This window comes from Marmota monax, unplaced genomic scaffold (genome assembly GCF_021218885.2).
Source record: "Marmota monax isolate L192 unplaced genomic scaffold, Marmota_monax_Labrador192_F-V1.1 WCK01_AAM20220418_F8-fsc00288, whole genome shotgun sequence".
Taxonomy (NCBI): domain Eukaryota; kingdom Metazoa; phylum Chordata; class Mammalia; order Rodentia; family Sciuridae; genus Marmota; species Marmota monax.
In genome coordinates this window covers 459,743-473,601 of record NW_026693586.1, presented here as the reverse complement: position 1 = coordinate 473,601, position 13,859 = coordinate 459,743, and the positions used below count along the sequence as shown (strand labels likewise).

The 13,859-nt window shown below is 42.4% G+C and overlaps 1 protein-coding gene across 2 annotated transcripts in view; it reads left to right on the top strand.

The window, feature by feature from the left end:
• Fdft1 (farnesyl-diphosphate farnesyltransferase 1) overlaps positions 1-13,859 on the top strand; it is a 30,607-nt gene that overhangs the window by 1,218 nt on the left and 15,530 nt on the right. Inside the window, exons 2-3 of one of the 2 annotated variants that reach the window (XM_046459294.2) lie at positions 9,104-9,201; positions 10,160-10,343. In XM_046459294.2, the coding sequence (XP_046315250.1) occupies positions 9,104-9,201; positions 10,160-10,343 (282 nt within the window). Of the gene's footprint in view, positions 1-8,759; positions 9,202-10,159; positions 10,344-13,859 lie in introns of those variants that run through there. The other variant, XM_046459293.2, reaches the window with a different exon arrangement.

Genomic DNA, 13,859 nt, shown 5'->3' with positions numbered 1-13,859 from the left:
TCAAGGCCAGCTGGGGCAAGTAAGGGAAATCCTGTCTCAGAACAAAACAAAACAAGGCTGGGGGCATAGCTCCATGATATAGGCTTGCTTAGCATGTGTGAGGCCCTGGGTTCCATCCCCAGAACCACAAAATTAAATTATTGATAGGTAAGAAGATGTCTTTTCTTTTTTTCTTTTTATATATACATGACTGTAGAGTATATTTTGACTTCTAATTAGGATCCTATTCTTGTGGTTGTACATGATGTGGAGTTTCACTGGTGGTGTGTTCATATGATGAATATAGGAAAGTTAGGTCAGATTCATTCTACTGTCTTTCCTATTCCCATCCCCCCATTCCCCTTTGTCTAATCCACTGAACTTCTTTTGCTGCCACCCAACCAGGTGTCTTCTTATTACTTGTAAACTTGCCTTCTCCAATGCTGTTTTACCCTGTAGCAGTCCCCTAGTTATGGATTGTTGCTATTTGTGTATTGGTTTTATGCTCCCAATGTCTCTTTCAGATTCAAGATTCTGTATTTGACTTTGGATTTTAAGCTATTTGAAAATAGGAATCTTTTTGATGTTCTTTATCCATAGTAAACAAGATAGCTTTTCAATGCATGTGAACAAAGTTGTCATCAAGAAGACTCTAGCTTTTTAAACATGATAAACTTATATAAATGTCATAAGATAATTTACAGAAGGGAAAAAAACCACTACTGGCTGGGATAGGGATTTAATCTTTTGAGGACTACCTAAAGAAAATACAGCTTTAAATTGCTTCTGTGCCACATTGAATAAATATTTAACCTGAGACTCTTATTAGGATTTCTTATTTCGGACTCTCTTGAAATTATTTGTAAATACAGGTTGAATATACCCAATCTTAAATCCAATTTGCTTCAAAATCTGAAACCTTTTGAGTGTTGACATGATGATCACAAGTGGAAAATTCCACATCTGACCTTACACAACAGGTGTGGTAAAAAACAGTTGCACTAAAAATATTGTATAAGATTACCTTCAGGCTATGTGTAGAAGGTGTATATGAAACAAATTAATTTCATGTTTGGACTGGATCCCATTCTCAAGAGATCCCATTATTTATATGCAGATATTTTGTTCCCAGGCATTTTAGAAAAGGGATACTTAATCTGTATTTGTTATTATATATTTGTGCATTGGGGGAAGTTCCACTATTGTCAGATTCTTCCAGAGATCTGTGACTTAAGACAAAGAATCTCTTTTACAATTCAAATTGTTCAGTCTCCTGAACTCCAGTGACAGGTAATTTATTCCCTTTAGGGACATCACCTAGTTTTCAGGAAGAGTTACCTTAGAGTGAGGTGAACTCTCACTCTTTGTTCTACCTCTAGAGCCACAGGGAGGCTAATCCTTGTTTTGAGTACAAATACTTGAAGTGTGCTAGAGAACTCTCAAATTATTTAGGAATACTGACATAAAAGTCAGATGTTCTGTGTTCTTTATTCATCATATGTTACTCTTCCAGATCATGTACTAACCAGGTCTTTCTCTTTAAAGTATAGTGTCCCACTGTACTTTTAATATGGTCTGGCTACTTTAGAACTTTATTTATTTATGTATTCTTTTAAAAATTATTTTGCAGTACTGGGGATTGAACCCAGGAATGCTCTACCACTGAACCACACTCCCACCCCTTTTTGTTTTTATTTTGAGACAGGGTCTTGCTAAATTGCCCAGGCTGACCTTCACACTTTGATCCTCCTGCCTCAGTCCCCAGAGTTATGACTAGGCAAGTCTCTAGGATTGTGAGTGTTTGTTACCGAATCTGCCAGTTTAGAACTTTTTTTTTGTTGTTTGTTAGAGAGAGATAATTTTTTTTTTTTTTTTTTTAGTATTTATTTTTTGGTTTTCGGTGGCACAACATCTTTATTTTATTTTTATGTGGTGCTGAGGATCGAACCAGCGCCCTGTGCATGCCAGGCAAGCGCATTACCGCTTGAGCCACATCCCCAGCCCAAGAACTTTTAATTTCTTTCTTATATATGTTGTTATTGCTAATTAACATGCCTTAAGATTTCATTAACCTAAAAATGCATTTTAATTACAAAATATTTCAAACAAATAGGAAAATTCTGAAAATAATATTAGACACTGCCTGGTGTCTATCTTTGAGATTAAGTATTAACTTTTTGTCATATTTACTTCTTTCTTTTTACTTAAGAAATTAGTGCTAGGATCTGTTGTGATGGCACATGCTTATAATCCCAGGGAGTAGAGAGGCTGAGGCTGGAGGATCACAATTTTGAGGCTAACCTCAGCAACTTATAAAGACCCTAAGCAACTTAGTGAGACCCTGTCTCAAAAAAAAAAAAAGGGGGGGGGGGCTGGGGATGAAGTTCAATGATAAAGTATCCCTGGGTTCAATCCCCAGTACCAAAGACAAAGAACAAATTGGGGATGTGGCCCAGTTCTTGTCGAGTATGTGCAAGGCCTTGTGTTCCATCCCCAGGACCACAAAGAAAAAAAGAAAGAAAATATCCAGAACATGTAAAGCCATTTACTGCCTCTCAAGACTTTCCCCACCCTTCATATCTGTGTTTATTGACTTTTTCAGGCAGTCCTCTCATACTGTGGATTTGAAATTATGGTCAGTCCAGAATCTCTTACTTGTACCTGTTGAAGACCCACTCTCCCATCAGGGTGCCCTGCTAGAAGACTTGAAACCTAGATATTTACTGTTTAGTTAGAGGGTGTTATAATAATAATTGGCTAATGTTTATTGAGCTGTTACTATGTGCCACACAAATTTTATTATAATATCTATTAAATATCCAATAGCCCTTTAAGGAAGCCAATGTTGTCTTTTCTGTTTTATGGATGAAGAAATAGAAGCCCAGAGAAGGTAGCTAATTGCCTAACCTCCAATAGTTATTAGGTGGCAGAGCTGGGTTTTGACTCTTGCTTTCTTAACCCTGCTGTGTTACTTATCCTTAAGGTAGTGGACCACAAAGGTGCACTAAGCACAGGTGGTCTGGAACCAGCTGAAAGGTGAACAACCCACTGTCGTGTGATGGATGCACAGTGGAAATGCCTATCCCGCTGAACACATTCAGTCTAGTGGAGAGCAGGTGCACTAAAGAAAGACAACCCAGAGTCTGTCAAGTAATCCCAAGAAAATTTTGGGTATTTAGTGATGTGGAAGTGTTTTTTGAAAGAAGGGTTTTCAGAAAAGAAGGGAAAAGTGGTTTGTAAGGTGTGATATTTTGTAAGGGCAGATTTGGATTAGTGGGGAGAACGTTCAGAGGGGAAAAGATAAAAGCCAGGACTTGTGTGTGGAATGACAAGAATAGTCAGCCAGGGTAGGTGCTGGCCAGAAGCTGGGCCATATTCAGTAGGGAGTGGTCAGAAGCACAGCTGTGACTTGACCAAAGCGATATTTTTAGAATACTATTTAACAGGGAGTGAGAGGAGATAATACTGGGTGTTAGAGTAACCAAATCGCTAATAATAATAGGTATCAATTGACTTCTTATTGTTTGCCAGAGGCTGTGCTAAGCTCTTTAAATCACCATCTCAGCGTATTAGTTTGTATTGGGTGACAAACCATTCCAAAACTTAGTGACCTGAACTCTGGGAGTTTGGTTATTCAACCTGTGAGTATATTTTTTTTCCTATTGTTCTTCTTGTCCTTTTTTTTTTTTTTTTGGTGCTAGGGATTAAACTTAGGGCCTCATATAAGCTAGGAAAGCACTGTACCACTGAGCCACGTCCCCAACTCATTTTATTTTGAGTCATGGTCTTACTAAGTTGCCCAGGCTGGTCTTGAGTTTGTGATTCTCCTGCCTTAGCCCCTTGCATAGCTGGGATTACAGGGATGCCCTCCTGTGAGTTTAGTTGGTACGAATGAACTCTTGAGAAATGTTAAATTTTATGTTATGTATATTTGCCCCAATATAAGATATCCAAACTTAGTGACATAAAGTAATAGTTGTTTTTTAGTTCACAGATCTCTTGGCCAGCTGGGGATTCTTCTGGCCTGGACCAGATTGGCTGTTTTCCCCAGAGCGTTCCCAACTGACCGGTCAGCTTGTGGCTGGGTGGTTGGGTGGCTAGCAGGCTGTAACCAGAGTGTCAGGGGATCGAATCTCATCATCTAGCAGGCTCTTCCTGGAACCCTCCACGTGGACATTGCAAGAGAGCAGATCCCGGTGCTCACACAGGACTATGCTTGAGTCATATTTGTTACTGTCCATTTAGTCCAAAGAAGTCACAATGGGCACCCAGATTCAAGGAAGTAGAGATTTATCTCCTGATGGGAAGAGCTACATATTTTTATAGCCATTTTTTTAACTTAGTATACTTAGTCAATCTTGACAACAACTTCTAAGAAAGAAATACTATTATTACTGCCTTTTACACATTAAAAAACATGGCAGAAAATAATTCAGTGGCTTTTCCAGGGCCCCACAGCTTCTAAGTGGTGATCCAGGATGCCTGGCCAGGCTTGTCTGAACACATCCGCACTTCCAGCCTGGAGGTGGCTCAGATTAAAGAGCTCAAGCACTGTGTGATCCCAGACATTGTGTGATCCCAGACATTGCGTGATCAGATCTCCGTTTTGTTGCATGCAACTCTGGCACATCAAAGTTGCTCTGCAACACATAGTTTCTTTCTTCCCTTCCTGCACCTTCATACAAGTCTGCCATCCATTCATTTAACAAATACTTGACCACCAGTTGCATACCAGATGTTGTTCTGGTGCTGGAGATTAAACAGTAGACAAGGTAGCAAAAGACCTGACTTTTGTGGGAGAGAGAGACAAGTAAAGCAAGTGCACACTATTTCAGGTAGAAGGAAATTCTATAAAGAAATTAATAGCAGGGCAAGGGATCTGAGTGTCTGAGTGAGGTCTGGTAAAGGTAAACCTGTAGGTTGTGATTAGGGGCCAGGGACTCTTCCCTTTATAAATTGAGCCTCCTGGAGAAAATGGTAGTGTTGGTTACTTCTGGGGATGGGAGGTAACCAACCCTACCATGGTAAAGGGATGGAGAAAGACTTCACAGCCTGACCTTTGAATTTTTTAAACAATGAGACTTGCGCTATTCCTGTTGTAGGACAGATGAGGCGGGTTGAGGAATTATCAGGAGAGTCGCTTTGGTGGGGTTCCTCCTTCTAGCTCTAAAATTCAAATTAATATGGTACAGTATTTGTTTTGTTAGTTGTTTTCTGAGCACTTTTTTATATACCCCTGCAAGCCTTTTTTTTTTTTTTTTTTTAAGAAATAATCAAGGGGCTGGGGATGTGGCTCAAGCGGTAGCCGCGCTCTCCTGGCATGCGTGCGGCCCGGGTTCGATCCTCAGCACCACATACAAACAAAGATGTTGTGTCCGCCAAAAACTAAAAATAAATATTAAAAAATTCTCTCTCTCTCTTTAAAAAAAAAAAGAAAGAAGTGTTTAACTAGAGGAAACAAGTAGGGAAATACATTTCCCTTCACTTGATATTCTTAATTCTTAAGTAACACAAAAGCTGAGGGGGTGGTGGGAATGTATGCTTAGTTGATATTGAATGCTTATTATTTCTGTCATAGAAATTCAGGATACAGGGATCTGAGGTGTAGCTCAGTAGTAGCCTAGTATGTGAAAAGTACTGCTTTCAATCCCCAGTACCCCCTACCCCCACCCCACCCCACCCACCCACACACACAAAGGAAGAAGAAATTCAGGGCTCAGCAAATTTGGCTTATATTTTTATGAACATATCAGTAAATCTAGGGACATTCTGCCACATGTAAGTTGTGTGGCATTATTCAGAGGTCACAAAATGGAATAAGCAGGATTTCCCTCCCTTTCACTATGCACAATTTATAATTCATACTTCCACTTAAGGATCATATGATTTTAGGCAATTCTAGGCAAAAGCATAAAGTTGGAAAATCATTTTCACTCTTTCTGTATCCTCTCATTTGGGTATAGTCAGTGCATGTGTTGGCACTCCATTCAAGTTTTCTAGAAGTTTCTGAGTGGATGTTCTGAATACTATCTGACTTTCCTCAAAATACAGCATGTATATAGCATAATAATGGGCATGTGTTCTGAGAAATGCATTGTGGGTCACTTCAGCATTGTGGAGACATCACCAAATGTATAAGCAGGGCTTTTGTAACCAGAGATCTGACTTCTATCAAGTCTAAAGCATATTACTTAGACTAACATCTTATTTGGGGAGAGTCAAACCCAGAGCCTCACACTGCTAGTGGAGTGCTCCATCACTGAGCTACACCCCCAGCCCTGGACCAGTATCTGAAGTCTCTTGATTAGGTCTAGTTCCTGGCTCAATAGTACTGTTAGTTGGACAACCTTTAGTAAGCTAACTGGGCCACAGTTCCATCTGTAAGACAGATCACAGTCAAAATACCTTCATCACAGTTTCTCAACTCCAGGTTTTTCTCAATCACTTGGAACAAAACCTGATTTGACTCCAAGTTGAAACCCTCTTGGTTTAAATATTCTGAGTTTTGCTAAAGAAATACTAATGATCCATCAACAGATCAGTACATCTCACTGTTAGGGCTCTATGTGTACCTTATTGTCTGTTTTCTGGACATGAAAAATTCTGAATTCTGCTAGTTATCTGGCCATGGAGGTTTCATGTGGATTGAGGTCTGTAATATCTTCCTGAAGATTTAGTAAAGACTAAAGGTTACGTACATATTGTGGTTGGAGTGCAGTGTGTGTATAAATGAATGATGGTCATTGCTTTTGTGTCTAAATCCAGTTCTGAAGTGTGTGAGTTTTGTGCTTTTTGTGTTTTCCCTCCCGAGCAAACCTGTTTTAATAAAAATCAGGAAGGCTGCAGGGTGGGCTGGTAGTTGTCCTACAGTTCTGGGAGTTCAGTCTTGTACTTAGAGCCACTCTACACCCTTCCTTCAATGTCATTGAGCCTTGTTTTCTCATTTGAGCCCTGTTTTGTCACCTGAGATGTGCACTGCATCTCAGACAGCTGTAGAAAACAGCGGGACACCCTAGGGACAGGCTCATAGGACTCAAGCTGTGGAAGCTGTTTTCCTCGTGTGCCTTACCTTCCTGTGTAGTAGTATTCCTTAATTTGAAGGAACTGTTGTTCAAGGTGAGGTACTTAAATGGGTGACAGGAAAAGTGATGTGTAAAGGAGCCAGGGAAGGAAATTCTGTAGCTTGCCCCTTTTATATAGGGGCACAAAAATGTATGCTTATTACTATTGCATGCTTATTATTGTGTTGGGAAAGGGGTAGTGTGTTCTGAGATGGCTGCTCTTCAGATCCCCATTGATGTACCTTTGCATTCACTGAAATGCCTGGTTAGACATCAGCCTCCAAGCCACTTGTTTGATCTGAAGATGAAAACATTGGGCAGCGCAGTGCAGGGAGTCCCTGTGGCTTGATGACAGTGAGTCATGTGAAGAACTGGCCTGGCTCTCCTCACAGAGCCATTATAGGGTTTCTTTTTATGAACTCTGTTTTTCCCCATTATGAAAGGGAAGGAATTGTGAATTGTTTTAAAATAGTCTAGGAATGTATCCTAGACTATTTTATATCCATTCCTGGATATTTTTATGTGCCACACACTGTACTGTACTTACATATGGTCACCACTAAACATTAGCTTTTATTAATAATTTTTTTTACTGGAAATGGCAATAAAACCAAATTCTCAAGATTATGTAATTTTTTAAAGCTTTACTCTTTAGACAAAAATAGTATGTAACCATGTTAGGAAATACACACAAATAAAAAAGAATGTAGTTCACCTGGACCACACCAAGTTCCAAGTTTCACTAACATCCCAGAGTGACTTTATGGGATTTCCTACTAGTAGGTACGCTGTATTTAAATAAAATACAATAAATAAACCAAAACCCACTTTCTTGCTATTAGATATTTCAGATGTTTCCCATTTCTCAAGAAGAGTGGGGAGACTGTGTGCGGGATGAGGGTGGGTTATGGGAATTCTGGACTTTCTGCTCCGTTCTTTGTGAACCTAAAACTGCTAAAAGAAAAGTTTATATAAAAATGTGCACAAACTGCAATTCTTTCTGATATACTTGCATTGTAAATGCTCTCCCCTTCAAAAAAAGCAGTCCTTGCTTTTCTTAGGGGAGTGTGTAACGCTCGGGAAACAGCTTTCTTCATTTTACTCCTTTCAAAGAGAAGAGGAAGAAATCTTAAAAGGAACAGCCAGCTTTCCAGAGGCCAGCAGAGGCGTAACAGGTGTTAATGGAGCTCCAGAGCGGACTTAGTGGTTGAAGTGGTAGAGGCGGACTTTATTTTCAGAAAAACGTTTGCAGTGGAGGGAAGAGACAACCCAGCGCAGTTCCAATTAGGCGCAAACGACAGACAGGATAGTGGGCCGGGTGGGGGCGGGGAGATTCTGGCCAAAGTGGGCAGACCCGGACATTTGCTGAAGGCAGGCCGGAGCGACCAGGTGTGCTGGTTGGGGGGGTTCTGGCTAAAAGGGGCGATGCCAAGACAGACACGTCGGAAAGGCCAGGTCTGGTCGGAAGCGGATTCGGCGGGGCCTGAGCGATGCTCGGTCCAAGTGAGACTCACCGGGAGTAAGAGCAGGCCTGTCGGAGGGGGACCGGGACCACCGCACTGTGGGTTCCGAAGAGAGCGGGAGCCTGGCAGGACCTGGACGGGGTTGGGGCGGGGGCGGGGCCGCGGCGCCACTTGCGGCTCGGGGGCGGGGACGGGGCGGGGCGCCACGTGCGGGGCGGGGTGGCCCGCTGGAGCCCTGCTCCGCCTGCGCAACTGGGGTTGGGGTGCAGGGAGCTCCTGCCGCGCCCCTCGGTGGGCGCCTCCCAGCTCCGTTGGGGCCTATGGAGGGACGACTCCCGTGCACCCGCGTTTCCAATGGCCGCAGCCGCCTGCAGCACCAAGGCTATGTCCCTCTTCAAGCGCACCTTGGTGCTGAGCCCCGCCGCGGCGCCCAGGGGCCCTGGCGCTGGCATCTCTCGCGGCTGCCCCTTACCTCCAGCCCCCTGGCCTCCCAAAGATGGGCCTCGGCTGCGGTGCCCGGCGGCCGGCCTCCTTCCCCAGTCCCACAGTCACTCCTGCTCCTCGACGTCTCCGACCACGGTGTGCCTTCTCTGTCCGCAGGACTCTCTCAGCAGCAGCTTGAAAACCTGCTACAAGTATCTGAATCAGACCAGTCGCAGTTTCGCAGCTGTTATCCAGGCGCTGGATGGGGAAATGCGGTGAGTGGCAGAGGCTGCGCTCTGACTCGGGAGAAGAGAGCTTTTCCAGGGGCCTTTGAGTCATTCCAGCCGAGTTTTGGTTTGTTTTTTTATTTTTTCTTTAACTCAGCACTTAGCATTGCAGTCTTCTTGCCCTGGCTTAGCCAGAAGTAGCCCATCCTGAGTGAAGGAAATGCCTGGAGTGGAGGAGTGAGATGGAAACGTGCATGTTTACTTTAGAATGCCCTCACAGGCACATGGCCATCTACTAGTGTCCCTGCAGGCCCGCCCTTTCAGAGAAGCAGTGGGGGATGGTGATGTTTATTAACTTTTTTTAGTCCTGGCAGCTGAACCTGCCCCAGAGAGGCTTAAGCATTTTTCTGGGTTCCCCTTAGGCTATTTTGTATTCTAGCTGCCCTTCCGAACAATCAGAAGCAGATGACACACGTGAATTTATACTAGTTGCCTTTATCTATGAGAAGTTACTATGGGTTTTTTTGCTTTCTTTTTTACCTCCAAAATATTAGTTGGTTCTAAACATTTGATCTGTTGGCACTAATGCCTAAACATTAGGAAACATGTAACTTTGTTAGATCAAACCTTTGCTCATAGGATATGAAAGACTCACTCTTTGTATGTGTGGACCTATTCAACCCTCATTGCTTACATTCCCTAACTGCCCATTTTGCCTAATGGCCTACATTAAATGTAGTTGATTCTGGGAGCAGAAGCAACATTTACCTAGTAGGTTTTAAATTTTGTGCCTTATAAATAGCTATAAAAGTATATTACTCCCATTTGAGAAAGGAAAATAAATAAGTTTGTTAAGTATGAAAGGGCTTGGGCTCCTTTCATAGTTCTGTGTAGTTAAGGGTGTAGGTGGATTTAGAAAATGGCCTGGTACAAATGACATGTTATCTTAAAACAGACACCTTTGGCTTCTTGTTCTAATACGTTAATAGCCTTCCCTTCTCCGCAGCCACGCAGTGTGCATCTTTTATCTGGTTCTCCGAGCTCTGGACACCCTGGAAGATGACATGACCATCAGTGTGGAAAAAAAGGTCCCACTGCTGCACAACTTTCACACTTTCCTTTACGATCCAGACTGGCGGTTCATGGAGAGCAAGGAGAAGGACCGACAAGTGCTGGAGGACTTCCCCACGGTAGCCAAATTACGAGTCTCTTCTGTGTACACGTCGTTACCCTGGCAGTGTAGTGTCAGCTGTCCCATGTAGCTGTAGAGGAAGGTAAAGTAAGCAGTCTAAGGGCAGCAGGATGTGATGGAGGAGAACCCTGGAGCCAGGTTGTCTGGGTTGGAATTCCAGCTCATTCACTGGCGCATAACTTCTCTGTGCCTCAGTTTCTTCATCTATAAATAGGGGACCGTAATATTATCTACCTCATGGTGTTGAGCTTTAGAAGAGTTGGAGTAGGTAAAGCTCTTGAATAGCATTGGCTACTATCCTTATTACATGTATGTTGTTTTGAAGTCAGTGTTTATTCTCATGGAAAACTGGATTCAGTTTTTGTGTTGAAAAAGGTAGATTGTTAGGCAGGCTTTCACAGTCTGACCTACTGTTATAATGTCACCTGACTTCCCTGAGCCTGGTTGCTTGGGGTTGGTGCTCAGCGCTGGTAGCACCTGTGAGGTAGGAAGTGAGCTCTTTTAGCAGCTGGGATGAGGGTTGAGCAGCAGGGTGATCCTCTGCCACTTAAAGTTTTATGATCCTGGGCAAATTCCTTAATTGCTTTCGCCTCAGTGTCCTCATTATTGAGGATAGAACTGTGAGGGTTGAGGAATTTCATACATACAAAGAATTTAGTGCCTGGGACATATTTACTTTTTGGTTTGTTCTCCTGGAACATAATTAAAGCCTTGAGCTTTGAGGATTCCTCAGGTTTATTTTATACAGGTGACTAGGTCCTACTCTTTTAGTGTTTGCACATGTCATCACGTAAATATAATAAGTGACTCTTTCATTTCCTGTGAGCAAAGGTTTGACTTAACAAAGTCACATGTTTCCTAATTGCTCACAGCAGCCCCCAAATTTGCCAGAGTTTTAATGAAAGGCAGACGTTGTGTTGCTTTTGCTAAGGAAATAAATCTACATATCTGAGTGGGAAAGAGAGTAGGAGAGTCTATCCCTTAGTTTGAGAAAGACTCCTTTGGGCAGGGGTTACCTCAGATTGCTAAGTTCATATCGTCAGTGCCAGAGCCCAAAATATAACATAGTATAATGTGAGAAAAGAAGAAAGAAAAGAGTCTATGGAGAAGGACGGGGTGAGGGAAAGTATTGGTGCTTGGTGCTCAGAGGATGGGTTCCCTCTGACTGGCCTTGGAAATTATAGCGATTCACTGAAGACCTTTGAATTCTGCTAAGGCAGATGTGCTGTAAGCAGTGGTTGCACCCCATTTATAATCAGAGTATTCACCCTTTAAAAAATAATATTGCTAGAGCTGGCCTCCAAAACAGAAAAAAACCTCCCAAACTACTTTTGAGTAGAGTAGATTTATAGTAATTGATTTCTGATCATGAGGTAAATGTCTTAGGTATTGTAAAAATGGAAGGCACAAACATGTGAATGTGAAAATCATTTGCGGGAGATACCTAGTAAATTTTCAGATACTGTTTCAATGTTTGTAAATGTAAGTATCTTCTTTTGCCTGCAGCATTTCATGGAAAAATCACACTCTGTTTTTGAAAGTTTCATATTTGAACATGAAGTAGCTGAGCCTATGGCACAGGACAGCGATTCCAGTGACTTGGGAGGTTGGGGCATGATGATCAGAGGATTGCAAGAGAGAGGCCAGCCTGACAACTTAAAAGAGAGATGCTGTCTCAAAATAAAAAGGGCTGGGGGTATAGCTCAGTGGTAAATGCCTTGGGGTTTAATCCCTAGTATCAAAATATGTACACACATCATTCAAACCTTGTACTCCAGGTTGTTATGAAGATGTATTTGTCAAGACAGGGCAGGTAGAACATGTTTTAATGAACAAGTTATTAGCTCAAGAGGTAATTTTTGTTTTATTTTTTTTGCCACCCGTGATGTGTGGACCTCTATTTGTACTCTTCTCCCAGGTCCCGCAGGTTCTAGGAATAATCCTAAATTGAGCATTCTGACCAAGGGAACTCTACTTGATGCACAGTTTGTGTCTGGAGTTTGGACTTGCTTCTTTTTGCCTTAGTGAACGTTAGCTGGTATCATTTCAAGCTGGGCTTTCTAGAACTCTTTATATATTATGGATTCAGGTTTACCTTTCTCACATGGAATAAATAGCAAGCTCAAAGTCATAGAGCTCTACCTTTAAATGTAGCTCAAGAAATAGCACTGGGTGGTTTTTAAATTATAATAGCAATACTATCATACATTTATTGAGTAACTTACTAGGAATCTGTACCTAAAAATATTTCATTGTTAATTTACTGTTTGTTATTTTATCTATAATAGTTTTGATAGGCAGGCTCCCTAGTATGTGATGTACCATTAACATCCACAGTTGCATAGTTGAGAAAGCAGAAGCATAAAGAAATTAAGCATTGGGCTGGGGTGGTGGCTCAGTGGTAGAGTGATGGCCTAGCATGTGCGAGGCGCTGGGTTCCATCCTCAGCACCACATAAAAATAAATAAAATAAAGGCATGTGTCCAACAACAACTAAAAATATATTAAAAAGACAAAAAGAACTTAAGCATCTACCTAAGATCACTTGTGAAGTTAAAATGCAGAATTGGAATTTGAATCCAGAAGGTTGACCCCAGAGCCCTTGTGTTTACATGGCACATTTTACTGCCTCTTTTAAAAGTTCGCTGAAACAAAAAACACTTTTTTAAAAATATAGGTGAAGGTAGACATGCCCAGTGTTTCAATCACAAAGCTCCTAAGGCTTATAATTAGGGAAATTTGTATTTAGGAGTTAATGGAAGCTCCATGCTCCCCTTGCCCACACCTTGGGATTTGTCCTTTGTCCACTATCCAAGGACTCACTGTTGACTCCTGCGTTTCTGTCCTTGGAATAGCTGGAAGTGACCCAAGACCTGGGTATCTGCTGTAATTGTTGGACAGAGCTCCCTGGAGGGTGCATGGGGCTCCCAGCCTCTTCCCAGGGCAGCAGGGTGGCTGGGCTTTGGGGGCGGGGTGGGGTGGGGGGAGGGCTTGAGGCCCAGCCTGAGGCTGAGTTGCTTGCAGGCTGTGCTTCTTCCTTCAGGCTGCAAGGAAATCAGAGCTCTTCCTGGTCCCTTTTTCCTGGATTTTTTTTTTTTCATTTTTTGAGTTACGTAATATGTAATAAATACCAAAATGTAGCTGAAGGGAATAGGTCAGACTTAGAAGGGGAAGTGTTTACAGTGTTTGTGTTTTGGAATCTAAGCTCCTGCCCTCCTTGGCCTGTCCTCTTATAAATAGAAATGCCCTGGCCAGGAGCTATGGAGAGTCAGGGATTCACATAACCCTGGGTAGAGTTGCTAGTTTGTTTCCCTTCACCCTAGGAATTACCTTTTGGCTTTGACTTGGAGCAGCTGTTCTGAAAAGAAGGGATTTTTCCTTGTGGCAGTGTTGGGAGGCGAGGGGGGTGGTGTACTGGGGATTGAAGTCATGTGTGCTTTAAGACTGAGCTAAACCCCAGCCCTTGTTGTTTTTTATTTTGAACAGGGTCTTGCTGAATGCCCAGGTTGGCACA